Below are 26,491 nucleotides of genomic sequence, written 5' to 3'. Positions count from 1 at the left end.
AACCATCTCTCCAGCCCTGAACATCTTTTTAAGCCTTTTAGATTTCCTTTTGTCTACACATTCTTGGCTTTTCTATTGAATTCTTGGTGGTGGTCTGATTTGTATTAAGAAAGAATAGCCGGGCAGTGGTGGATGCGCCTTTAATCCCAGCACTCGGGAGGCAGAGCCAGGCGGATCTCTGTGAGTTCAAGGCCAGCCTGGGCTACAGAGTGAGATCCAGGAAAGGCGCCAAAGCTACACAGAGAAACCCTGTCTTGAAAAACAACAACAACAACAACAAAAAACCTTTGTGATTTGTGGTATCCTTAGTTTCATTTGTTTTGATGTTTTATAGGAAATATCTTATTTTCCAAAATACTTTTTCAGCAACATTTTAATTACTGTTTTAAAAATTTAGGTGACATTGATTAGTCTTATAGCCTCAGGATGTACCTTAGGAACAACAACCAATGTTATCCATTGGCCTCCACACACATGTACATGTGCACACCATCACATGTACACCCTTGCATACGAATGTACGTATACATACATACAAAGAAAGAAAGAAATAGTGTAGTTTCCTTTAGCCCTGGAGATTGAACCTCAAACGTGCTAATAAGCATGTGCTCTGCCATTGAACTGTACTGTACCCCTACAGCTCCTCTCAGTTTGAAAAACTCTCAGTTGTTTTAGATTGTTCTATACCATAGGTGTGACTTTCAAAGGAACTGTAGAACTGAATGTGTTTTAAATGTTTGGAGCTTTTGGGAAGGAGATGGCTCAGCAGTTAAAAACATTCATTTTCTTGCAGAGAGGACCTGGATTTGATTCCCACACTCACACAATGACTCACGATTGTCTGTAACTCCGGCTCTCCTGACCTCCACAAGCACCAGGCATGCACATGCTGCATATACATACATGCAAGCAAACACTTATACACATAAAATTAAGTAAACATAAAAATTTAAGGCATTTTAGAGCTTTAAAGTAATTTTTTGTTGTTGTTTTTTGCTTGCTTCTTATCTCTATGTGAACTTTAGAATTGTCTGGCTTTTTAAGGTTTTCATTACTTTGCTGGTGGCTTGCAAAACATTTAAAGAGTAAGTTAGGGAGAAATAAAATCTTGTAATGCTGAATTTATTTAAGAACATGAACATTTTTTTATTGGTTCATATTATTTTTTTGGTGCCCATTAGAAGAATATAGCTAAAAACAAAACAAAACAAAAACCCCCACCAATGTTTTGAATGTCTGTTTTCTTGGAGTTTTGTGGTATTCACCCCTGTTATTTGCACTTCTTCTTTCTATTTTTATACTTATTTCTTCCTTAATTAAACTACTTTTGTCAGCTCCTCCAGCGCATTGTTAGATGGTCATGTTGAAATGGATATTCTGTTGTGCTTCTCACTTAGTTTCAGTACTCCTGGGTTTCTCTGTTGTGTTTGTGTTGGCTTTAGGGTCCAGGGGGAACCTTTGATTTTCAAAGTTGTTATTGTGTATCATTTTTTAAAAGCCAACAAGGAAAATCTTAAGCTGTAAGAAAAATTGAGAGGACCACACAAAGAATTTGTTTTTTTCCTGAACTATAAGGGCTACTTGCCAGTTAGTCTGATAGTTCATTGGCTCTGACCGAATTCCTCGGTGTTTATTTCTACAAACAGAGACTGTCCTGTGTAACACAGAGCATCAGCATCAGAAAGTTAGCCCTGATCTATTGGGACTTTTTAGTCCTCAGCCTCCATTCTTACTTTACCTCTCACTATTCTGCATAATCCATTCCAGGTCAGAATCATGCATTGAATTTGGTTTCTGGTCTCTTCAGTTCTTCAGCCTGGAACCGTTTTTCTGTGACTTTTACAAATTAACTCTTTTGAAGATCACAAGACTGATGCGGCAGGACTCTGACGTTGAATTTCCTCAGTGTCTCCTTTGTCCTTTATAGGAGAGTCTTATGAGTGTCTGAGCTTGAGGAGGGCCATGGCTCCGTGATCCTTCAGGCGTGCTTTCCATGACTACCCAACGGTCTGGCGGCTTCTGTGTCCATTATGTAACTAGACTCGGGGTGAGTTGGTAGAATAGGGAAGCAAGTGTCGTAGGAAGACAGGCAAGTTGCCAGTGGGCTGGAGACTCAGTCACAGTGTAGACTTTATGTTACAGGTTGAACTGTAGAATCATCCAGGATCAGTGACATGTCAAAAACTCAGAAATAGCCGAAGAATATAGAAGAGGAAGTTGGCAATTTATGTTATTGTTACTTTGCTTGGTTACATTGATTAGCTTTATTGTTTTTACTGACACTTTTTAAGTGTACACATTTCTGTCAAAGCAATGGGTTGCTTGGCCAAATGAATTGGGCTGGCATATTTTTCTGATGAGCTTTCATTTTATCAGCTTGAGGGGCATGTGCCATTATTCTGTATATCATCTTAGAGTATATATTTAAAGCATTTTAGGATCTTTGAGGTATGAACAGATACGATGGATGTTCAGTGTCTTTTCCTTTGTTTATTTTTTTTATATACAGTTGAATTGTTGTCAATCTTTTAATTATTTTAATAAGGAAAACGTCCTTTGGATTGAAAAAGTTTTAAGAACTTTTTGCAATGAAAATAAACACATCATAGTACTATTTATAATTCAAAGGTTATGAGGACAGTAGCAAAATGGATTGTATGTTCACTATGGACTAAATAAGTAGAACTGAGTCTCATTTAAATGAAATAGAACTAAGTTTATTGGTTTAGTCATTAAACCACAGTTGGACAGTCCTCAGAATTCTTTAGGAGTATTTTAAAGTCATCCTTAAATGTGAAGTTCTTTTCTGAATGGAAAGCAGTGCTCATATATAATAACGTTGCTGTCCGTCTCTGGGTTGGTGTGGTAGAAATGGGTGAGAAGAGCATGTGCCCATGGGAAGTTGGTGGTCATCTGTGACACACCTTAAATGAGCTCCTTCTTGCCTCTATAGAGATTCCAATTGCTTGGACAAGCGCGTATTCCAACGCTTGCAGTTCTTTAAGCAGAGATGGGGTTTCGGTCCTCAGTGTCTGTCAGTCCTGAAAGCTGCTCTTTCCTGTCCCTGTCCTACTGCAGTTGACACTGCCTGCTGTCTGTCTTGGTGAGATGCCGGAGTTTGTCACTCTGTGGAGAGCAGCAGCAGTGTGCTGAGGATCTGACATCTGAGTGTCCCCTTTCCAGTCTCTCTTTTCTCTCACATATTACCTTTCCTTAGAGGAGATGAGGAAATAGAGCTATATTTGTTGTTTGTAGGATAAGTCCAGGATTAAGTTAAGGACTGTCATATAAAATTTAGATATATCATGAAACTTTTAAAATTTCATACATGTATATAATGTGTCTTGGTCATATCCATCCCCCACAATCCCCATTCGTCTCCCACCCCCCTACTCTTCTCCATCACATCTCCTGTCTTTCTCACAACTTCATGTCCTACCTACAGAGTCCACTTAGTGCTGCCCACAGGCCCATGTGCCTACCCACCCCCACAAAAGTGACCGTCTTCCTCACCATCCATTAGCTGCTGTTATCTCCTCAATGAGGGGCATAAGGGGTCCTTCCTCCTTCCCATGCTGGAATGTTTAACTCTTTTCATCTTCATAACAAAACTCTTCACTTGGAAGAATTTATAAGAATTCTGGTCATTTTACTTTCCTGCTTTTATTTTTTATAAAAATGAACCTCTTTCAAGGTACTTTTATACTTTGGACAAACTGCACGTCTGCTTTGTACCCTGTTTGTTGTTTTATAGGTCCTTAGGAAAACCAGGGACCACGTTAGGCAGCATCTCTCATCTGGCATATACTGTGCATAGGTCTCCCGTGGATAGTTTTCAAATTAGGACTTCCCCCTTTCAGCTAATATTCTTTAGTTTGCACTGTGACGGATTTGAAGAGGAATTGTATTGGTTGCCTGCTGTTGTAAAACTTCTTTCTTAAAGGCATCTGTTCTGAACTGAGTTTCGCCTTTCTCTCCCTTCCAGGCCCAGATTGCCTTCCTTCAGGGGGAGAGGAAAGGTCAAGAAAATTTGAAGAAAGATCTTGTGAGGAGGATCAAAATGTTGGAATATGCTCTGAAGCAGGAAAGGTAATTCAGTAAAATCCCTCTGTCCTAACCATCTTCATTATTCTACCATTTCTAAACTACAATCATATCTTGATGCCATGTATTCTTGAACCCAAGAGTAGGGAATAAACATTTTGTGTATGATTGCAATATGTTAATCTTATTATGAATAACAATAACCTTAATAAGGTGATTTACATGATTTAAAATGTTTTAGCCACATTTATTCACAGTTTACTTCTTTTTTTTTCAAGACAATGTTTCTCTGTAGTTTTGGTGCCTGTCCTGGATCTCGCTCTGTAGACCAGGCTGGCCTCAATCTCACAGAGATCCGCCTGGCTCTGCCTCCTGAGTGCTGGGATTAAAGGCATGCACCACTGCCTCCTGGCCACAATCTACTTCTTATATTGTGTGCTTATGAAGCTTATGTTCTTCTTAGACTTAGGCTGTCATCCATTTCTCTCCACTCCATCTTCTGCTCTTTATTTATTTATTTATTTAGGTTTGTTTGTTTTGAGATAGGGTCTCATACAAACTAGCTTCAGACTCACTAGGTAGAAGATGCTGGCCTTGAACACTTCATCCTTCTGCCTCTTAACTCTCAAGTACTCGGATTATGGGTCATGACCAGCTCTTCTGTTGCTTTCTTTTATATCGTTTTGTTTGTTTTTCTTTTCATGGTACTAGAGATTAAACCCAGGGTCATGTGCATGTTGTGCAAGCACTCTGTCATTGAACTATATGCCCAGCACGCAGTCATTTATTCATAGTGTTGTTTCAAACCCAAATGGCTGAGGTGCCTATTTAACATATCAAAGCGGACCTGGCTGCCAGGTTCTCCCAGCATCCCTCAGTCCCTGCCTGTTACAGGATATGGCTGGCATACTCTACCCTGAACTCTCCAGCCCAGTGGCTCTTCCCTGTATAATACAGACATTTTGGTTGCCTACCCTTTTTTTGTACCTGGACGTGCGCGCACGCACGCACACACACACACACACACACACACACACACACACACACACACACACACAGCTGTGGCCCAGCTTAGCCTGGTCATATCCATTCTCAACTCTTCCAGATGTCCCTGCCTCTACCTACGCTCTCCCTTTATCCACTTTCTTTTATAAACTTTCTCCTCCACCAATACCTAAGAGCAGTCATGTTCTTTCCTTTCCTTTTACTTCTTTTTTTTTATTCCTAGAGTAAAATTACATTTTATTCATAAAGGAAATTTCTATAATGCTTCTCCCTTTTTTATGATGTAATATTCAGCATGATACAGTTTCTGAAGAAAAAATTGCTCTGATTGACAATACCTTTTCAACGGCTTTTTAAAAAATACTTTATTCCTTTGTTCCTTTGTGAGATACTCTCATATCTGCAGAAGGAGAGCTCGCCTTACGACTTTGCTAGTGTTACATTTGGGTCATAAGTAAAGGGAAATAGGTCACATGTGAGAGTTTGGGGAAATTATCATGTGGACTAAGTTTCTTTAATGGCCAGTCTTTGGATTTTTTATCAGCAGTCTGAAGTAGTTCATTGTTTCCAGTAACCTGCACATTTGATAACCTGGTATTAGAATTCTCTATTTTAGGGATTTTTTTTGCCATATTTTTGATAGTCACTTGTTTTTCTTTCTTTTTTTGAAGTTGGCAAATGAACTGTGTGTAAAACCACTATAAAATAACATTAACAAAATATTTTTAAATGTTGAGAAATTGATACACAAGAGGTTTCTCCAGTTGGCGAAAAAATAAATGGATTTTTCTGTGCCTTAAGAAGCTGATTGAAAGCGACATTAGGGAGATAGAAAGAAAAACATTTTTTTTTTTTTTGGTTTTTCGAGACAGGGTTTCTCTGTGTAGCTTTGCGCCTGTCCTGGAACTCACTTGGTAGCCCAGGCTGGCCTCGAACTCACAGAGATCCGCCTGGCTCTGCCTCCCGAGTGCTGGGATTAAAGGCGTGCGCCACCACCGCCCGGCTTAAGAAAAACATTTTTAAAGATTGATTTATTATGTATACAGTGTTCTGCCTGCGTGTACGCCTGCAGGCCAGAAGAGGGCACCAGATCTCATTACAGATGGTTGTGAGCCACCATGTGGTTGCTGGGAATTGAACTCAGGACCTTTGGAAGTGCAAGCAGTGTTCTTAACCTCTGAGCCATCTCTCTAGCCCGAAAAACATTTTTAAAAGTATGTAATTTGCAAATACTTGATATTTCCAGCTGTCCTCTCTGTAGGCTTTCCCAGAGGTGAGGGAGATGAGAACAGAAATCGATGTACTGTGTTGAGTAGGTGCAGTATCCTGGCCATTGTCCTTTCTGATAGGTTTCTGATAAAAACTGCCAAAGCCGCCGGGCAGTGGTGGCGCACGCCTTTAATCCCAGCACTCGGGAGGCAGAGCCAGGAGGATCTCTGTGAGTTCGAGGCCAGCCTGGTCTCCAAAGCGAGTTCCAGGAAAGGCACAAAGCTACACAGAGAAACCCTGTCTCGAAAAACCAAAAAAAAAAACTGCCAAAGCCAACTTGGTGCGGGGAAGGCTTTAGTTCATCTTAGAACTCCCAGGTCACAGGCCATCACGGAAGGAAGTCTGGGCAAGAGCTCAAGGCAAGACCCTGGAGGCAGGAGCTAAAGCAGAGACCGTGGAGGAGCTCTGCTTCTTGACTTGCTCCATTTGCTTGGTTTTTGTGGTTGTTTTGTTCATTTTTCCTTCATTTTAAAAAATGTACTTATTTTTATGTGTGTGGGTGTTTTTTTGTGTGCATGTATGTTTGTGCACCACATATGTGCTTGGTACCTGCAGAGGCCAGAAGAAGATATTGGATCCTCTGGAACTAAGTTATAGACAGTTGTGAGCTTCCAGGTGGCTGCTTGGAATTGAATCCTGGTCCTCTGGAAGAGGCTGAGCCATCTCTCCAGCCCCTTCATTTGCTTTCCTGTACAGCTCAGGACCACCTGCCAGGGGTAGCATGTCCACACTAGTCTGGGCCCTCCTACACCAATCGTTAATCAAGAAAATGCCCTACAGATAGATATTCCCAGGGGCCAGTCTGATGGAGACAGTACCGTAGTTGTGGCTTCCTCTTCCCCAGATAACTGGGGCTTGTGTCAAGTTGACAAACCAGCAGTGTCCAGACCCAGAGACTTAAAACTAAGTAATTGTTGTGGAGTTGTAGGTCAGATCTCTCCAGACTGAATCTAAAGCCTGTACTCTTTATTATTTTGTTATCTGTAAGGCAGTAGAACTGAAATACACAAATACTAAAGTAACCAGAAATGTGTGTGTGTGTGTGTGTGTGTCTGTGTCTGTGTCTGTGTCTGGGGTATGTGTGTGTGCACGCACATGAAGGCTTGTATCTAGACTTATAAAGTACACTGAGGTGCCAGGGGCTGAGGTAGAAATATGTACGTGATATATAGTGGGATCAGAAAGAAGGAAGCAGCTATACTACCATCCCTCAGTGGCTTGAGCAGCATTATGACAGATAAGAGGCCTCGCCAGTGAGGCACGTGTAGGAAGATGAGAGACCACATTGGAACCAAGCAATGCGCACAGGAATTTGCAGTCCCGTGTGTGAAGAGTGTTAAGAGTATCATGGATATTAGTTGTTATTTGATGACCGGAAATGGCGATTAGTGCACAAGAGTCAGATTGTGGAGTCTACTTAAGGAGTTCAAATGTTTACCTTAAATGTGGTAGGAACCATGGAAAACTTTCAAAATGTTTATATCAAATGATCTTGAACTAACTGGAGAGCTGCAAGAATTCTTTATACTCTTTTTTTTTTAAGATTTATTTATTTATTATGTATAGAGCATGTATGACTCTGCAGGCCGGGAGAGGGTGGGCACCAGATCCCATTACAGATGCTTGTGAGCCACCATGTGGTTGCTGGGAATTGAACTCAGGACCTCTGGAAAAACAGTCAGTGCTCTTAACCGCTGAGCCATCTTTCTAGCCCCTATTTTTTTTAAATTTATTTATTTTTATTTTATGTGCATTGGTGTTTTGCCATGGGTATTGGGTCTCCTGGAACTGTATTTATAAACAGTTGTGAGCCACCATGTGTGTGCTGGAAATTGATCCCGGGTCCTCTGGAAGAACAGTCAGTGCTCTTAACCACTGAGCCATCTCTCCAGTGCCCTCTTTATACTCTTTACTCAAATTGGCCAACTATACATTTTATCTTTGCTTAATTATGCTCAGTCTGTGAGCCTGTTGTTTTTCCCCTAAATTCTTTGCTCATCTCTCCCCTAACTAGTTTAATGTATGTTTCTTTTTTGGTGTTTTTTCCCCTGTGTTTTCTTAGAGCAAGAACCTTCTTTTATCTAACTACCATATATTATTGTTAGTGAAACTTAATGTTGGTATAATTCTTTTCCCTGTCCAGATGTCCTGATAGAGCTCTTCAGAGTGGGTCAGCCCCTGCCTCCAATCTAGGATCCAGTCTGGGATTGTGCTGCTCGGAGAAGTCTTTAAGCATGAAATACATTTTTGAAATATCTCCCTGGGGACTATACTGGCAGATCTTCTTATCAGGGCAGGAACATTATAATAAATGAGAAATGATAAGCAGTACCTGCTGGAATACAGCAGTGTCTGCCATAAAACATTTTAAATACAAAGAATCTAAAATGCAGAGATATAAAAATGTGGAGATGGTATCCCAAGATACAGAGAAAGGAGAGTCAAGAACGACTCCCAGGTTTCTGTCTCGGGAGGGAGGCAGTGGAAGAAGATAAGAACACGGCTGACCGTGGATGCTGCTGAGGCACATCTTAGGAGAGAAACTGGTTGGAGCCATGGGAAACAGTGAGGTGCCTTAGAAAAGGACTAAGGAGGAAGGGTCGAAAAAGGAGTCTCTGGAGGAGGAAGGACGGGGAGTTGACACTGGCAGACGCCAGAGCAGGCTCCAGGCAGGCTGTGGCTGAGAGTAGTCAGTTCTTAGAGCAAGAACCTTCTTTTATCTAACAGTCATCGGGGTTTGCCCATTGGTGCCTGCTGATGTCCTTTGCAGGACAGCTCCCCAGAGGTGGCCAGAACAGGAGCCGGGTCACAGGAAGAAGCAGAGGGAAGAGAAAGCGGAGACAGGTGAACCCGCTGACTGTTTCCAGATGGTTGCAAAGCAGAGGAGAAAGAACTGGCTAAGTCTAGGAAGATTTCTTTTCTTACCTCCTTCTGTAGCAGAGAGATTCCAAACTAATTTTCCTTCTTTGGGTGTTCGTGAGGCGATGTGGGAGTTGTTCTGATCCAATGGCACTTGTTTTGTTCAGTTTGATTCCTTACTTTCCCTTTGGACAGAGTCTTAATGTGCAGTTCAGGCTGGCCTAGAGCTCACATGCATCGGCCATGGAATCCCTGTAGTCTCTGGGTGCTGGGGTTATAGGCATGCCTCAGCATGCACAGCTGCAATGAAACTTCAACAACAACAACAAAAGGTCATCGTCATCATTATTTTTAGTTGTATTTCATGTGTATGGGTGTTTCGCCTGTGTATATATATGTGCACCGTGTGTGGGGCTGGTGTCTACAGAGACCAGAACTGGAGTTACAGACAGTTGTGAGGTGCCACGTGGGTGCTGAGAATTGAACCCGGGTCCTCTAGAAGAGTAGACAGTGCTCTTAACTGCTGAGCCATCTCCCCAGCCCCTGCAGTGACACATTTTGAGGATGTTAACTTAACAAATAACAAAGCATGTTCTTGTATCATGGAGCATTTGACTTTTCAGTCCAAAATTATCTTTCTAATACTTTAATACTAGGTATTACAAATACATTTTGGAACTGTAGAATACTCTAGTGATTTCTCTACTGGAATTATTTTTCTAATCCCAGGAATTAAAAAAATGGATTGAAGACATTTGGAACAAAAATTTGGAGAAATGAACAACTTAAAAATTGTGTGTGTGTGTGTGTGTGTGTGAGAATATTCTTGTGTGTTAGTAGAGGTGTACACATGCTATCCAGTGTGTGTGTGCTGTGGTACATGGGTGGAGGTCAGAGGCAACCTCTAGTGTGGGTCCTCACCTTCTACTTGTTTGAGACAGGATCTCCTACTGTACCAGGCAGCCTGGCCCGCCAGCTTCCAGGGATTATATACATGAGCTCTTCTTCTGGCTTTGTGTGTGTGTGTTCTGGGCGTCTGAGCTCAGGTCCTTATATTGGGCGGGCAAGTACTGTACCCAGGGAGCCATCTCCAAACCCAGTTTAGTAACCTTTACACACACGTTTGCAGGCTCTAACAGCTACTGTGTGTGTCACTCACTTTGCCCTGGTCTAATTTTTAATTTAATCTGGTTGCATCAGTTTATTGCAGTAAAGAAGCATCATACAGCAAGGTTAAGGCAGCCGCTGAAGTACTGTGTGGTCGTGCATCCCAGTTAACTTCTGTACAGTTGGAACGGTCATTCAGAAGTCAGAACTTCACTTCTGATTCTATACTTTCATTATCAGTTACATGTTTATGGCCCTGGTCCATTTTAAAGGCAATTCAATATCATGCCATTTCACCTATAAACAGCTAAGTAAAGATCAATGTAGATTTTCTAAGTTCCCCTCTTTAGAGAGCCAAAATAAAATAAGAACTGAATCTTTAATATAGATGAACTGTTCACCTAGCAGTGAAGTTATCAAAGCATCCCTTAAAGTATGATAGACTTTACAGAATAAGCAGGTTTACATATTTCTTTTCAACAGTACAGTGTTTGATTTGACATTTTTCAGCAGTTTTAATTCTAAGGAACTTCAGATCTATAGAAAACCGACTTTGAAACTTTCTCCTGTGTTTCCTGATTCTCTGCATTCACTGTCACTTTTATCTTTACTGTGATAGTCCGACTGTCTTTTTGCTTTTTTATCTCCAAATTCTAATTCATCTTCTAGGTACTAGAATTAATTTTCCAAATTAAAAAAAAAAAAGAGGAATAATGATGTTCTATCCCTCTTTAAAATACCTGGTTAATTTCAAAGCTATTCCTATGTAAGTAGCACTTTTCTTCTAGTGTCTTCTTTGACCTCTATTCCTTCTAATTCTTTTGCTTACCAAACTTAGTGTTTGTAGTATTTTGATCTGCTGGCTGTTTATGTTTTAGGATCCAGAGCTTGTCCTAAACACAGCAGTTATTTGTGAAAATCCAGACAGAACTATCTTGTATATCTTACTGATTGAGCTTTAGTTAAAATCTCCTGTTACCTTTCCTATAGTTTTATTTGACATTGCGTTTTGCAGAGTTAGGTAATCCTTTTTCCACACTCTTGGGATATTTGCTGACAGCGCTTATGTCAGTATGCAGTACTTATTTATTTTCCCAGGTCTTAGGGGTCCTCTTGTTTTCACTCTTACCTCACTATAAGCTAGCTGCAGGGTATTTCCAGCGGTCAGCACACCTTGCATATGATAAGAATTCAATATTTGTTGAAATTAATCATTAGGGAATGGGGAGATGGCTCAGTGGGTAAAATGCTTGCCATGCAAATATAAGGACATGAGTTCAGATCCCCAGCCCTCACCAAAAACAAAAGAACAACAAAAACAAAAAAGCCAGACACAGTGCACTTACCTGTAAGCCCAGTATGGGGCAGAGATAGGCGCTTGAGTTTACTGACAGCTAGTGTAGCTGAAATGGCGAGCTCTGGGTTCAGTCAAAACTCTGTTACAGAAAACAGTATAGAAATGGTAGTGGAAGACACTTAACCTTGACTTCTGGCCTCTACACACAAACACATGTTCATGCATGCCAGTACACACACACACACACACACACACACTGTTCTTTTTAGCATCAACATTTAAGATGTGATTGGACATGATTTTTACTCCCAACATATTGTTTATGAGGTCGGTTTTTAAAAAAAGCTAGAATAAGTTCTTTAGTCCATTGTAATTATCAATCATGGTTTATGTTACCCTATCCAGTAAAGGCCATTGGGGGTGGAAAGCATAGATGTATGTGAAGTAGTGAGATCTGTTTATCCTGTAGGTCATGAGACAGAAAAAGAATAGTGAACTGTTAACACAATGACTTGAAGTATCAGGGCATGATACCATGAGTTCTTGAGAAGCATTTTAGCATCTTCTCTCTCGAGATGTTTTAAGTTTGAGGAGGGCTGTTAGTGTTTTCTAGAAAATTTAGTAAGTAGGGAAATACAGATCTTAGGAGCCAGAGCTCATCCTAACCACAACAGCTATTTGCATATTTTGCCTTGGTCTAAATTTTTGTTAAGTAGTAGTTGATAGTGTTACATATATTGTATACAATGTTTTCTGATTATTTATTAAAAACAACTAATGTTGCAGTTTTTTTTGTGTGTTGGGAAATGCTTTCTCGCTGTGTGTTTACATCATATAAATAAGGTTCATACAATTGTGGCTACTTTTATTTGAATGATGTTATCTGTCATCAGGCCAGCTATGTGACTTTTAAGAAGCTAATGTTACTTTGTCTATGGCAGATGAAATATTTCTGGAAATCTAAAGAATGACTATTACATTAAGAATCTGTTTGCTTTCTTATAACTGTAAGTCAAGCTAATGTCTCCACAGCTTCCCTTCTGATCATCAGTTTTATTCCAAGTATATGGAAATAGATTTGGAAATGTTTAGTCCAGTGATGAAATCATTGTGTTAAAAGACACATTAGGAATATGGAGAAGCATGTTCTAGATAATTTGGTGCCTGTAATCTGTAAATTGTCTTAAGACTCTCCTCTATATAAAAACACAGTTTTTCTCTGTGACAAAATGATTATTAAAAAAAATGAAGGATTTTGGTAACTTATATATTGAAGTCAATAATTTTCTTTATCTAATTTTAAATTATATAAAACTTTATGATAAGTGTTCCATCCATTTTTTTGATAAAAATTTAACTTATTTTTATTGTGTGTGTGTGTGTGTGTGTGTGTGTGTGTGTGTGTGTGTATGTGCACCATGTGTGTGTCTGGTACGGAGGAGGTTTTCAGATCCTTGGAGCTAAGGTTACAGATAATTGTGAGCTATACCTTAGGAAGAGTAACCAGTGTTCTTAACTGATGAGCCATCTATCCAGAACATCCCCCCCTACATCATTCATTTTTTTTTTTAAATAAGGACGAAACACTTTCTATTTGGCTATGTTGCCTTTTCCTTCATTCTTACTTTGGTTTTGAAAATTATTGTTTTATTTGTATATTTTTATTGTTGTCTAGCTTAACTTGTTGAATATTTACTTACAAAAAACTTCATTTTGTAGAGAAAAAGTTAAAATATACAAATATATTAATCGTATGTATTTTTTAAGTTAATCTTTAAATATTTTTTCCTTATCTGGATCATTTTTCTTGTTTCATTTGCCTAGATCTGAGATGATTAAATTAGATGGCTCGTCCAGTTAGCTCAAAATAGTAATACTGTGCCAATTTTAAAAAGAAATTAGACAGTCTTCCTAATCGTGTTGTTTGTTTTTTCTGACTAAAGACAAAGTATATGCTGACTAAGGAAAATATTTAACCACTACTGCTAGAATGTCTTATTGCACAAAGGGGATTTCATCAGGGTTTTTGTCATGGCTTTGATGGCTCACCATAAGAGTATCTGGTGAGTTGTAAATACCCGGTAAGGCACAGAGCAATATAGGTAGTGTTTCTTTTTAAGATAAACTCAAGTATTGAGAAAGGCTAATCTTAACAAATTAAATTGTACAGTGAAGATCTCTTTTTATTCTTTGATCTAATTCAGCTTAAAAGTATCAGGAAAATTTGAATATAACAAACTAGAATTTATATGGTTCATTCTAGGTATAAAATGAAAAATAATATTTCTAGTGTTTTTTTGTTTGTTTGTTTGTTTGTTTTATTATAATGACAGTTGGTGATTGAACAACAAAAAAAGGTGACTTGGACATCATGGAAATTTTAGAGCCTTTGAAAGTTCTAGGCATGTTTAGCCAGGACTGTTACACACTTAAAACTTCTCTTCCATATCTTAAAACTTATCAAACTGTGTTTTAACATGGCTTGTGTTTTCTCATTTCTTTGTTAGAGCCAAATACCACAAGTTGAAATATGGAACAGAACTGAATCAGGGAGACATGAAGCCTCCAAGCTATGATTCTGGTAAGCCACTTGTAAAGGAAGTTTATGTAATAAAAAGTTAACGTCTAATATCTTGTAGAAACATTTGAAACTGTAAATTAGTATATATTTGCATGTTATTTTTTGTTGTCTTGTTTTGGGGGGCACTAATCATTTCGTGTCATGAGATTTTTTTCTTCTTCTTCTTTATCTGCACCCTGTTTTAATTCACCATTTTCTGTCTATATTCTACATATAGCAGAAGGTTCAGGCATGGTGGGGTGGCATGAACCAATCCCACTTCTTACTGTGTCTTACTGGATATAACGGAAACTTTGGAGCAAAACACAGTGCGCGCTGTCCTTGAGATCCTGTGACCCAGCAGAACTGTGGGAATACGAGGTTTCTTCTCAGAGCATAAGGGAACTGGCGAATCCCTGATCTTCGATGCCTCACTGGGCCAGGGACACAGCTCAGTGGCTAGAGCACATACCTAGCATGAATTGAGCCCTAAGTTCAGTACTGCCAACAAACCAAAAGCAAACAAACTCGACCCCTTAGGTCAAGTTTCTGTTTCTTACTTACAGAGATACAGGGTATGTTCATTAGCAGGTGAGGAAAATTGTACCAAAGCTATTACCACACTTATTTTTTTGTCATATTTCAGATTTAATTCTTATTCAAGTAGTAAAAGTATTTACAATCATTTATATCATTTATTAAAATGCCTACCCATAATTGTAAGGGCTTCATTAACTTTAATTCTTGAAATAATCATTTAATAAAGATACTGTTATTCTCATTTTATCTATGCAAAACTTTAAACTCAGGAAGTTGGAAAATTTTGCCTGAGGTTAACCAGTCATTAAATGATGTGGGACATAGAATTGAACTCAGACTTATCTGACCCAGAAATTCATATTCTTCCCATTTCTCCACATTTGAGTACATTAGAGAAGCTTTTCAAATTGAGTTTTAAATGTAATAGTCTTACATGTACATCCCAGAATATTATAAGTATGTTCTTAAGATCTTCCCAGGTTCTTTGATACCTGTTCTCTCTCTCTTGACCTCTAGTTTTATTAGTTTGAGTTTTCTGTGTCTTTTAGCTAATTCAGCTCAGGGTTTGTCCATCCTGCTAATCTTTCAAGGCATTAACTCATCATTTCATTCATTCTCTGTAGTCTTTTCATCTCAGTTATTTCTGCTCTGGTTTTGATAATTTCTTTTCACCTACCTTTTGGTTTTTTTTTTTTTTCTCTTGCCTTTTTAAACCACTGAGGTGCATTTCTAAGGCACTTATTTGAGTTCTCACTCTTTTTATTTTTCATTTTAAATTGTGTATGTATGATGCATATGGACATGTGCATGTGAACATGAGTGTAGGTTTCTCTAGAGGCCAGAAGAGGGCAGTGGCTCCCCTGGGGCTAGAGGTCCCGGTGGTTGTGAGCCATCTGACGTGGCTGCTGAGAACTGAACTCAGGATCCTCTGCAAGAGCAGTGCATGCTCTTAACTGCTGAGCCACCTCTCCAGGCCCTCTTTCTGTTCTTATTTGTAGGTACTTAAAGCTGTAAGTTTCCCTCTCTGGTTTGCTTTCATTTTGTCCCAGAAGTTTTGGTACATTGTGTTTTCATTTCATTTCATTCCTAGAGTGTGTGCGTGTGTGTGTGTGTGTGTGTGTGTGTGTGTGTGTGTGTGTGTGTGTGTGTGTATACATACTTCAATTATTTTATTCCCCTCCCCCATAAAATTTACAGAGCTGTTGAGTAGTACAAAGGTCTAGTTGCTGTGCATAAAAGAGCTTTATTGGGGCTGGATAGATGGCTTAGCTGTTAAGAGAGTGAGAGCCCAGGCTGGTCTTCAGCTTTTGATTTTCCTGTCTCCACCTTGGGAGGTGGCTTACACACTTCGGCCACTCTGCCTGGTTTCAGGCAGTGCTTGGGATAGAACCCACTGCTTTAAGCATGCCTGGCCAGCATTTCACCAACTGAACCACATCATGTCCCCAGTTGAGATAATTTCTTTCTTTTGTTCATTCATTCGTTTGTTTGTTTGTTTGGTTGGTTTTGTCTTTTTGAAACAGCGTTTCTCTGTGTAGTCCTGGCTGTCCTGGAACTCACTCTGTAGACCAGGCTGGCCTTGAACTACCAGAGATCCTCTTTCCTTGCCTCCCAAGTGCTGGGACTAAAGTGTGTGCCGCCACCACCTGGCTCTGAGATAATTCTTTACATATTTGTATCAAACTGTTTGGGGTTTTTGTTTGTTTTACTTTTACTACCATTTCTAGGTTTTACAATATTTCTATTTCCTTCTCACTGTGTAACTTGATTTGATAGGTCTTTGTCCTGGAGGAAAATTCTCAGGCTAGTGAAAAATGAAAGAAATAATGTCTTTATTCTTAATTCTGTTGCTCTAAAGGGAATCCAGTAGAGAGACTTAATCATGCAGAGTTTTATTACTAAAATTTGAGTTAAAAAACAGTTCCTATTGCCCTAAAACACATCTCTTAAAAGTTACAGTTTTCATATTCTTAACCTTATAGTGTTTATTAGACACTGTTGTAGCTAGAGTTTTCCTGCCTGGCCCACAGTCAGGACAAATCTCTCTCACCTGCCAGTCCCACAGCCACTCAGACCCGACCAAGTAAACACAGAGACTTATATTGGTTACAAACTGTATGGCCGTGGCAGGCTTCTTGCTAACTGTTCTTACAGCTTAAATTAATCCATTTCTATACCTTGCCACATGACTCGTGGCTTACCGGCATCTTCACATGCTGTTCTCATTGTGGCGGCTGGCAGTGTCTCTCTGACTCAGCCTTCCACTTCCCAGCTTTATTGTCCTCCTTGTCCCGCCTACACTTCCTGCCTAGCCAATGGCCAATCAGTGTTTTATTTATTGACCAATCAGCAACACATTTGCCATACAGAACATCCCACAGCACACTGTTTATGAATTAAGTTGCCTAAACGTCAAGTAAGTCAATTTCATTGTGCTTTAATATCTCCAGATGAAGGCAATGAAACAGAGGTACAGCCACAGCAGAATAGCCAGTTAATGTGGAAACAAGGCCGGCAGCTGCTCAGACAGTAAGTACCCAAGGTGAAACGGAAAACTTGCTGAACGTGAGAACATTCTTTTCATGCTTTTTTGTTTGTATTTTTAAAAAAGTATTTATTTATTATGTATACAGTGTTCTGCCTTCCTGTATGCCTGTAGGCCAGAAGAGGGCACCAGATCTCATTATAGCTGGTTGTGAGCCACCGTGTGGTTGCTGGGAATTGAACTCAGGACCTCTGGAAGGGCAGCCAGTGTTGTTAACCTCTGAGCCATCTCTCCAGGCCCCATGTTTGTATTTTTAACTCATAAGTTTCTCCTGTATTATACCATTGCCGAGAGGAGTAAGCAGTAAGGTAGTTTTAAAAAACTTGATGTACTATTTGTCTTTCATATTTACGTTTATCCCCACTGTTGGAATTCATGTAGTTAAGAGAATTCTGTGTCGTCATTATTCTCATTTCATCAACACTCTAAACAGACGTTTCACTACAAAGCAGTAAGGATTCCCGTGTACATTTCTGTTACAAGCCTTCTCCGGCGTTGACGGACTCTGGATCCCCATTGTGCAGATGCTGCCTAACATCTGCTTTCTCCTAGTACATGACTGGGGCTCTGCAGAGGTTTGATGTCAGTCGAAGACTAGACCTGTAGTCTTGGAAATGGTATACAGATCTATGCCAAAGTAAAAGGAAATTTGTTCTGCTTTGGACTTTTGGTATGGCTTATTAGTAGTTTATTTTAAAGAATTTCAAGGTAGATTAATGCTATCCATTCCTTTTGACTATAGAAAGAGAATATTACAATATCTTATACCTGTCTTTTATCTAGACAAAGTTAGGAAAAAAATTAAACGATTAACTGGATTTTCATTACTGTCCTCACTTGAGTCTTAAATATGACATGTATTTTCCTTTTTTAATTTATTTTTGGTACGATGAATATTTTGGTACTGTGAATTGCCAAGCGAAGCAAGTTGTCTCCTTCTGAGCCACACATACCTCCTGTTTGCTTGTTTACTTACTTCTTTATTGACATGATCTCATTAAGTTACCTAGACTATCCTTGAATTTGTAATGTTCCTTCCCGAGCCTCCTCAGTAGCTTTAGTTACAGGTGTATGCCACCATTTCTTAGCTTTTTCAGTTTTTAAAAGGATATGTGCTCTTAAAATGCTGATTTGGGAGGCTGGGGAGATGGCTCAGCACTTAAGAGCATTTTCTGCTCTCGCAGAGGACCAGGGTTCTGTTCCCAGCACTGACATGGTGGCTCACAACTGTCTGTAACTCCAGGTCCAGGGGATTTGACACCTGCTGCTGGTCCCTCGGGCACTAGGCACACACGTGGTGCACAGATAAGCATGCGGGCAAAACACACATACACATAAAACTGTAATTTATTTTTTTTCCATTTCCAAGACAATGTTTCTCTGTGTAGCCCTGACTGTCCTGGAACTCGTTCTGTAGACTAGGCTGACCCTGAACTCATAGGGATCTGCCTTCTCTGCTGGGATTAAAGGGGTGCATCCCTGTCCTTGTCCCTGCTTATAAAATAGTAATGATTTTTAAAGGGCTGATTAGTCTTTGTTCATAAGAAGTGGTTTCATAGTAAATTAAGAAATTTTCAAAAGTTTAAGAGATTCATTACCTCCTTCTCAAAAAGGTGACATTTTATTAGTATGCAGTGCACTATTTAATGATATGTCTGTGGCCAAGCAGTTTTGAAACAGAAGTTTGTGATTAGTTTTGTTGCCAAAGTAAGGTACATATCAAATAGTAATCACTCAAAATAGAAAAATGGGATGGAGATGGCCCAGTGGTTTCAAGCACTGGCTGCTTTCTCAGAGGCCCTGGGTTTGGTTTCCAGAACTCACATGGTGACACACCACCATTCGTAACTGCAGTTCCAGGGGACCCGATGCACTGTTCTGACTACTGCAGACACCAGGCACTCATGTGGTACGCATACATGCATGCCTGCCTGCATGCATGCAAAACATTCATACACATAAATAAATCTGAAATTCTTTAAGTACTACGTCTTACTTTCTTATAGTAGTTTTCAAAAACATCTGATTAAATTCAATAAGTAGGAATTTATTATTTCAAAATTTTAAATCAAGGCTTTTCTGTAGATACTGAAAGGGACTGAAAAGTGAGCAACTTGATTTAATAAGACATATTGATCACATAGCTTTGTGAGGTGTCTTTCAGCTGTAGTAGCTATAAAAATGAAAACCTGAAATAAGCTGAATTTAAACTAGCTGTCTTGTCAACTTTGGCTTTTGGCTTTCCTTCGGTAGAATGCTCAGTTACTATATAAATAAGTGATGTGTCATCATTATGTCGTGATATCGATGTCATTTCCTTTGTTCTGGTCCCACCACTGCCACTTTTGGTCTTTTAAAACACATTATTATTAATAAGCAGTTAGCATTGGGGCTCTTAGGTATAGAGAGCTTTTGTATAGATCATGGGTGGTATTTGGGCTTCTTTTTTTTTTTTTTTTTTTTTTTTGGTTTTTCGAGACAGGGTTTCTCTGTGTAGCTTTGCGCCTTTCCTGGAACTCACTTGGTAGCCCAGGCTGGCCTCGAACTCACAGAGATCCGCCTGGCTCTGCCTCCCGAGTGCTGGGATTAAAGGCGTGCGCCACCACCGCCCGGCCTATTTGGGCTTCTTGATGAGCATAGAAATAGGTTGAGAGAACCAAGGCTGCACGTGACGGAAGTGGCAGAAATGGACTTAAGACCCACATATAACCGCATACTCTGTGCTCTTTTTTCTGTGCCTCTGACTCCCTGGAACTACACATATTCACATGAGTCTGTATACCTCATGTCCCACAATTTAATAGTCTATTTTGTTTTAGAATTTCTCAGGACAGAAACGTCTCGTCTACAAGTGACAGTTATGAAAAGTATTATCCTTTTCTATGTCATAGAAAGAAACCATTTAGACCAGAAATATTCGCCCCAGGTTTCAGTTAATGACACTTCACATAAGAAATGTTAAAAACAAGTGGAGCAACAGTTGTAAAGTAGGAATGGTAGAGTTTGGGAGGAGATTGTTCCAGTCTTCCTAAAGAAAAAAGTGTGCTCTGCAATACACTGGAGAACATTTCTTCTTCGGATAAATGAATGGTGTTATTGTATAGTTCTTTGGTTTTCCTCAGTGACTGGAGAGGCTGGTACTGCAAGAGACAGCTCCATCTGCAGCTGGAATATTATTAAAAGTCTTACTGACATAGTACTGTTCTGTTAAACCCTATGTAGTCAGTGAGTTTGAAGAAATACTTTCATTTACGCTTTAAACTTTACAATGCTAATTCCTGTGTGACTGAATTGTAAGGGTGGTCTTTGTGCAGGTATCTCCAGGAGGTTGGCTACACAGATACTATTCTAGACGTGAAATCCAAAAGAGTGCGAGCATTGTTGGGCTTTTCAAGTGACGTCACTGACAGGGAGGACGACAAGAACCAGGACTCGGTTATAAATGGCACAGAGGCTGAAGTTAAAGAGGCAGCAATGATTGGGTGAGTAATTTGACTGCAAGTGGTTTTAGCTATAACTTCAGTTCTTATTCAGTAGTTTGGGTTGGAAGGCATTGAACTTTTAGATGGTGACTTAGTCATAATTTAATTTTAGTTAATTGAATGTTATAATTTAAAAGTTTAGTTAGAAACCTTTATAATTATTTTAATTCAGGAACATAATTTTTATTTATGGTATTTTTATTTGCTTTAAATTGAGGTATTTAACAGATTTTAGTATCTTAAAGCTCTGTTATCCACTGTTAGAATCTCATAAAAGATGTTGCTGTAAGAATGTTTCATTGATGAAGCAGAAATCAGAAAGTAAATCTTTTCTTAGTCATTTCATTTGTAGCATAAACTTGTTCCTTATCTTTCCTTTGACATAAAATATCTATTTTAAATATGTGTATATATGTATTTTGAATTAATAAATTGTGAAAATTCAAAAGGTATTTGAACTATTTGATTTTTGTTTCACACCAAAGATCATAGACATACATAGTTTTACTTAAATGAACATAAATAGTTCAATAGAGGTTATTCTTTATTAGAAAAATTTCTCATAAATCTTCACTGAATAAAAAAACTTCAAAGATTCTGTAAACGTCTAAGTCTATGTTGACTTTGTTTAATTCCTATTTAGGCTAAAAGAATGGTTGATTGAATTCTATAAATTTCTTTGGGAAAACAGTTCTTGTTATTTGAAACATAAAACTACAGAATTAGTGGTTCAAAATAAAAATGTTGTAAACAAATGCCATTGGACCGTTTTAAAACGTAACAATTCTCTTTAGAGATGTACCACACATGCATGCATGAATAGTCGTATTTTTCTCTTTTAAGTCAGTAGATTTGTTATATAGTTATGGAAACTTACATGAGAGGTCAAAGTAGAGTTGCAGAGGAGAAACAGCAGAGAACGATGGAGGCAGAGCTACTTGAAAATGATGTATGTATTTTTAAAGCAGCACATTAAGGTCAACCTGGAGGTCAGTCTGTGCCGGTTCAGAACGGGCTCCGCGTTAGAGCTGGTCTTCAAAACAGATGGGACTGAAGTGCTCAGACACTTCTTGTCCGTCTTTCTCAGTTAATCCACAGATCTGCAATAGATGGAAGTCAGTGTCGATCATAATCCAGTTAGAGGGTCATATATAATATAAACATAAATTACTGAAACCTATCATCCATTCATTTTTATGATGATGTTTTGAAAGATTAGCTGATTATGGTTGTGTTTTAAACCAGAAAATCTGAGTTAACGGATTCTGCCTCCGTGCTGGACAATTTCAAATTCCTTGAAAATGCAGCTGCAGATTTCAGTGATGAAGATGAGGACGAGGACATTGATGGACGAGAGAAAAGTGTCATTGATACTTCAACAGTGAGTTAGAGAACTCATTTCAAATTTTTTAGGTGCCATAATGCATATGTTAAAAACCCCACGTCCTAGCCGGGCGGTGGTGGCGCACGCCTTTAATCCCAGCACTCGGGAGGCAGAGGCAGGTGGATCTTTGTGAGTTCGAGGCCAGCCTGGGCTACCAAGTGAGTTCCAGGAAAGGCGCAAAGCTACACAGAGAAACCCTGTCTCGAAAAAAACCAAAAAAAAAAAAAAAACCCACGTCCTTTAAATCTTGAACCCTTAATTCTTTTCATGAATGTGGAGCAAGTAGAACGTTTTTATTACTGACTTTAATTTCAGTAATATTTTTAGTGTAGAGTCTTTCCCATAGAACGCCCAGACTTTCTGTTAACTCACTAAACAAGGCAGCATCTCCATGCTGAGTGCTGCGTGTTGTAGCAGTGCCCTGGTGTTGATAATCACGACAGGAGAACTGACAGACAGATGGACGGCAGTGCCTGATGGCCGCTAGCAGCAGCGCTGAAGCTTGTGGATTTTGTCTGTCTTGGGGGAGCTGCTGCAACAGACCGTGTCTGCAGTCTCAGAACTCCCCCGTCACTTTCGTCAGCTGTTTCCTTCAGTCTTTGTTCTGAGTTTATTGACTTTCCCATACATTCCCTACAAGAAGAAGGAGCTGTAGGCTGTTGTTTCTTCTTTCTCTGTTCTCTTCCCTCTTCCTTTCTTCTTTCCTTTATTTCTCTTTCTCCTGAAGTCAGAGATGAAGACATGCTTCACTCTGGCTAGCCAAGTGTGTGCGCTTTCTCTCTGCACTGATCATTTACACTGTTGATCCTAGCCCTGTCATAGATATGTTTAATATTAAGTAGTCACTCAGAGTTTCCTTCAGAAAAGAAATTCTAATAGTATGTGCTGGCCTAATTATCTAAAAGTGTATGGTTCCTTACAGTTTTTGGTGTGATGATTGCTTTGAGATATCATTTTCCTATCAAAATATTTTATTCATAGCCTAGTAGCAAATAACTCATGTTATAAGTTTCTTTGTTGTTGGTAATTATATCAATTTAAATATTGCTTTCCTAGTTCCTAACCATTTAATTTCTTTTTCTATAATAAGATTCATAAATACTGATAGCATTCCTGTTAGTACAGACCATAGGATATTGTGAGTGTGTGTGAAGGTACATCTGCTGGGAACAGATTTACCCATTTACCCATTTAGATACTGGGTTCAGAAAGCTTTTCTCCCTCATCTTCACCCCATCTAGGTATTGAACCCAGGGTCTTGTGTTTACTAGACAAATGCAACACCCCAGCCCAAGAAGAAAAAGGTATTTAAATGCCCGGGTATTTTTCTTAACAGTTTTATTAAGTTTTACATCGTGTTACATTAATTTTCAAATTAGCTGTAGCCTGATAGGTACATGGCAAAAAGATTTTTAAAGGCATTTACTGTATAGAATGGTAAGCATGACTTGGAAAATGAATTACATTCTGTACAGTGAAATTTGTCCTTTTAAAATGCTCATAGAGCAAATAGGTTTTTAAAAACATTGTTTTAAGGTGAGGCATGGTGATGCACACCTTTAATCCCAGCACTTGGGAGACAGAGGCAAACGGATCTCTTTGAGTTCTTGGCCATCTTGGTCTACACAGTGAGCTCTAGGATAGCCAAGACTACACAGAAAGACTCTGTTTTTAAGGGGAAAAAAGTTTAATTTTTTTTTTTAAATAAAAAAGTTCAATAATTTAAGCTGGGAGAGTACAGCTCTTGGGTGCTGTTGGCTGCACTTAGGCTGTTGTGTGCACAGTGTCTCTGTGGCCACACACTGTTCTTTCTCTCTGCTTGACTTCAGGGTTTGCTTGTTCCTTGTGTTGCCATCTAGAACTCTCCATCTTTTGTTCACATCATCCGCCTGTCATCCTCATTGTCTGAGAATAGTTAGGTCCCTGAAATCACGCACACATGAAAGTGGTATCTCTTTCGGCATAAGGGATGATTTCTGCAGGAACATTTGCCGTGTTCAAGAACTTAGGAGGAAACGGCAGTGGGATTAAGAACTGTGAGGTGCTGTGTTAGCAACTGGGGAATACCGATTCCTTTCGTGCTAAGATCACTAGGGTTCTAGTGATCTTCAAAGTTGCCTTTTTTTCTCACCTGCTTGAAACTCAGTCTAGCCTAGAACTCATACTTCTTTTTTTTAAAATCCTTTTCTATGTTTTTAATTGAAATAAAATTTTACCACTTTCCCCTTCCCTTTCTTTCCTCCACCCCCGCCCCAGCTACCCGTCCTGGAAACCCTCCCACGTCCTCTCTGCTCTCTTAAGTTAACGGGCTCTTTTTCTTTAACTATGATTGTCACATGTGTGTATGCGTGTATGTGTGTACCCGTGTGTATACACAATATATATAGACACAGCTTGCTGAGTCTGTTGTTGGTGTGCGTATGGTTTCAGAGCTGACCACTCTGCATTGGACAACAGTGAGGGGGTGCATCCATGGGAGGGGTTAATTCTCCTTCCCCCAGCAGTTACAGTTGCTTCTAGTTCTTGACCTAGGGATGGAACTGGGCGAAATTTCATGTTAACATGTCCTTTGGCATTGCGATTGTTCTTGTCCTGTTTGCAGCCATGTCTAGGACAGAGTTTCCCTTGCTTCACAGTGGACTTCTAATACTCTGTCTCCTACAGGCTCCACCCCAGCCGCCATAGATGCAGGAGCTGGGATGTAGATGTATCCATTGGCGCTGGATTCCCTCTGTTGATCTCTGTGTTGTGTACGGTTGTGGTTTTCTGTAATAGTCTCAGTTGCAGGGGAGGAAAGTATTACTATTACAGATTTTACCCTTTCCTATTTACTGTTCATATATTCCTTTGGCAGCCACAGTTCCTGGTTTTTTGTTTTTGTTTTTTGTTTGGTTGTTTGTTTATTGATACCTAAACATAGGAAAACACAGGACTTTGTTTATTTAAAATGATCTGTAATGATGGTGACAGACTTGGTACCTGTCTCATTTTGTTTAAGGTTACCTAGAAGCATGTTTGTCCTAGGAGTTGCTTTTGTGACTCAATACCATGTTTTAGTAATAACTGAAGCCCCAAATCTAAGACGTTAAGACCTCTGAGGTTCCAGGTACTATTTCTGGATTTTCCCTGTCCTTTGGTTAGGCAGTGAGAACAAGGACTCTTCGTCTTGACGCCAGTGATGGCCTCTCTGAAGAAAGCTGCTTTCCTAAGAATCAGAGAGACACAAGCCGTTAGGAGTAGCTGGTGCACTTGTGTGTGGAGTTGTGAGGGCAGGGTAGCCTGTTGGTGCCACTCCTTCTGTTGTTGTTGAATTCTGTTTTTATTTTATGTGTGTGGATGGCTTGCCTGTTTGTTTATCTGAACACCGTGTGTGCCCCGTGCCCATGGAGGCCAGAAGAGAGCATTAGATCCCCTAGATCTGGAGTTACAGACAGTTATGAGCCATCAGGTGGGTGCTGGGACTTGAACTCAGGCCCTCTGGAAGAGCAGCCAGTGCTCTTAACTGATGAGCGTCTCTCCAGTTCTGGTGCCACTCTTCAGGGACATTTTTTATGCCCGAGTATTGCTGTTCAGTCAAAACTAGAACAAGTTATCAGGACCACTGTGGGCTCTGCCCAGAACCTGCTATGGTTGTCTCACGGGTGTTGTTGTTGTTGTTTGTTTTTGTGTTAATGGGTTCGCTAGATGTTAGGTTGATGGTTGTCTCACGGGTGGTGTTGTTGTTGTTTGTTTTTGTGTTAATGGGTTTGCTAGATGTTAGGTTGAGAAGTACTGTAAGCATGAAAATATTCTTGATTTTAGAGTAATGTTTAGGTAATAACTCTAAACAGAGAATTACAACCTCATTAAATAATTCATGATTTTTCCTGTTTAGTTCCTATATAAACAAAGATAATGAAGATTGGCACAGAGCACAGGCATGTTGGGTTCATCACTCACTATTAGGTTTACTTTTTTTTTTTTTGGTTTTTCGAGACAGGGTTTCTCTCTGTAGTTTTGCGCCTTTCCTGGAACTCACTTTGTAGACCAGGTTGGCCTCGAACTCACAGAGATCCTCCTGCCTCTGCCTCCCGAGTGCTGGGATTAAAGGCGTGCGCCACCACCGCCCGGCTAGGTTTACCTTTTAAAACTACTGGATCTGTGGTTCCAGAAATATTTTTAAATATGTAAAAGTGAATCATTACAATTCTGTATTAAGTCTGAGTTATCTCCTTCTGCATTATCAGTGTTTTAGGGGGAGGGATACTGAATCTATGAAGATCTTTTGAGCTGGGAGCTTGGTACTTGACTCTCATCCCATTGTTCTGGAGTCAAGAACAGCTCAGTTTCAAGGCTAGCCAGGGCTGCATAGTAAGACGGGAAATAAAATAGAGCTGTGAGAGAAGTTGAGGACAGTAGA

General features: G+C 39.6%; 1 protein-coding gene across 2 annotated transcripts in view; it reads left to right on the top strand.

The window, feature by feature from the left end:
• Strn (striatin) overlaps window positions 1–26,491 on the top strand; it is an 87,236-nt gene that overhangs the window by 28,158 nt on the left and 32,587 nt on the right. For both annotated transcript variants that reach the window (XM_052746305.1, XM_052746306.1), the window contains exons 2-6: window positions 3,986–4,089; window positions 14,089–14,162; window positions 17,132–17,210; window positions 20,541–20,708; window positions 21,954–22,089. In XM_052746305.1, the coding sequence (XP_052602265.1) occupies window positions 3,986–4,089; window positions 14,089–14,162; window positions 17,132–17,210; window positions 20,541–20,708; window positions 21,954–22,089 (561 nt within the window). The remainder of the gene's footprint in view (window positions 1–3,985; window positions 4,090–14,088; window positions 14,163–17,131; window positions 17,211–20,540; window positions 20,709–21,953; window positions 22,090–26,491) is intronic.

This window comes from Peromyscus californicus, unplaced genomic scaffold, assembly GCF_007827085.1.
Source record: "Peromyscus californicus insignis strain IS unplaced genomic scaffold, ASM782708v3 Scaffold_1__1_contigs__length_55948999, whole genome shotgun sequence".
In the NCBI taxonomy this organism is placed as follows: Eukaryota; Metazoa; Chordata; class Mammalia; order Rodentia; family Cricetidae; genus Peromyscus; species Peromyscus californicus.
Note: the sequence above shows the minus strand (reverse complement) of the source record. Positions and strands in the feature narration are given on the sequence as shown.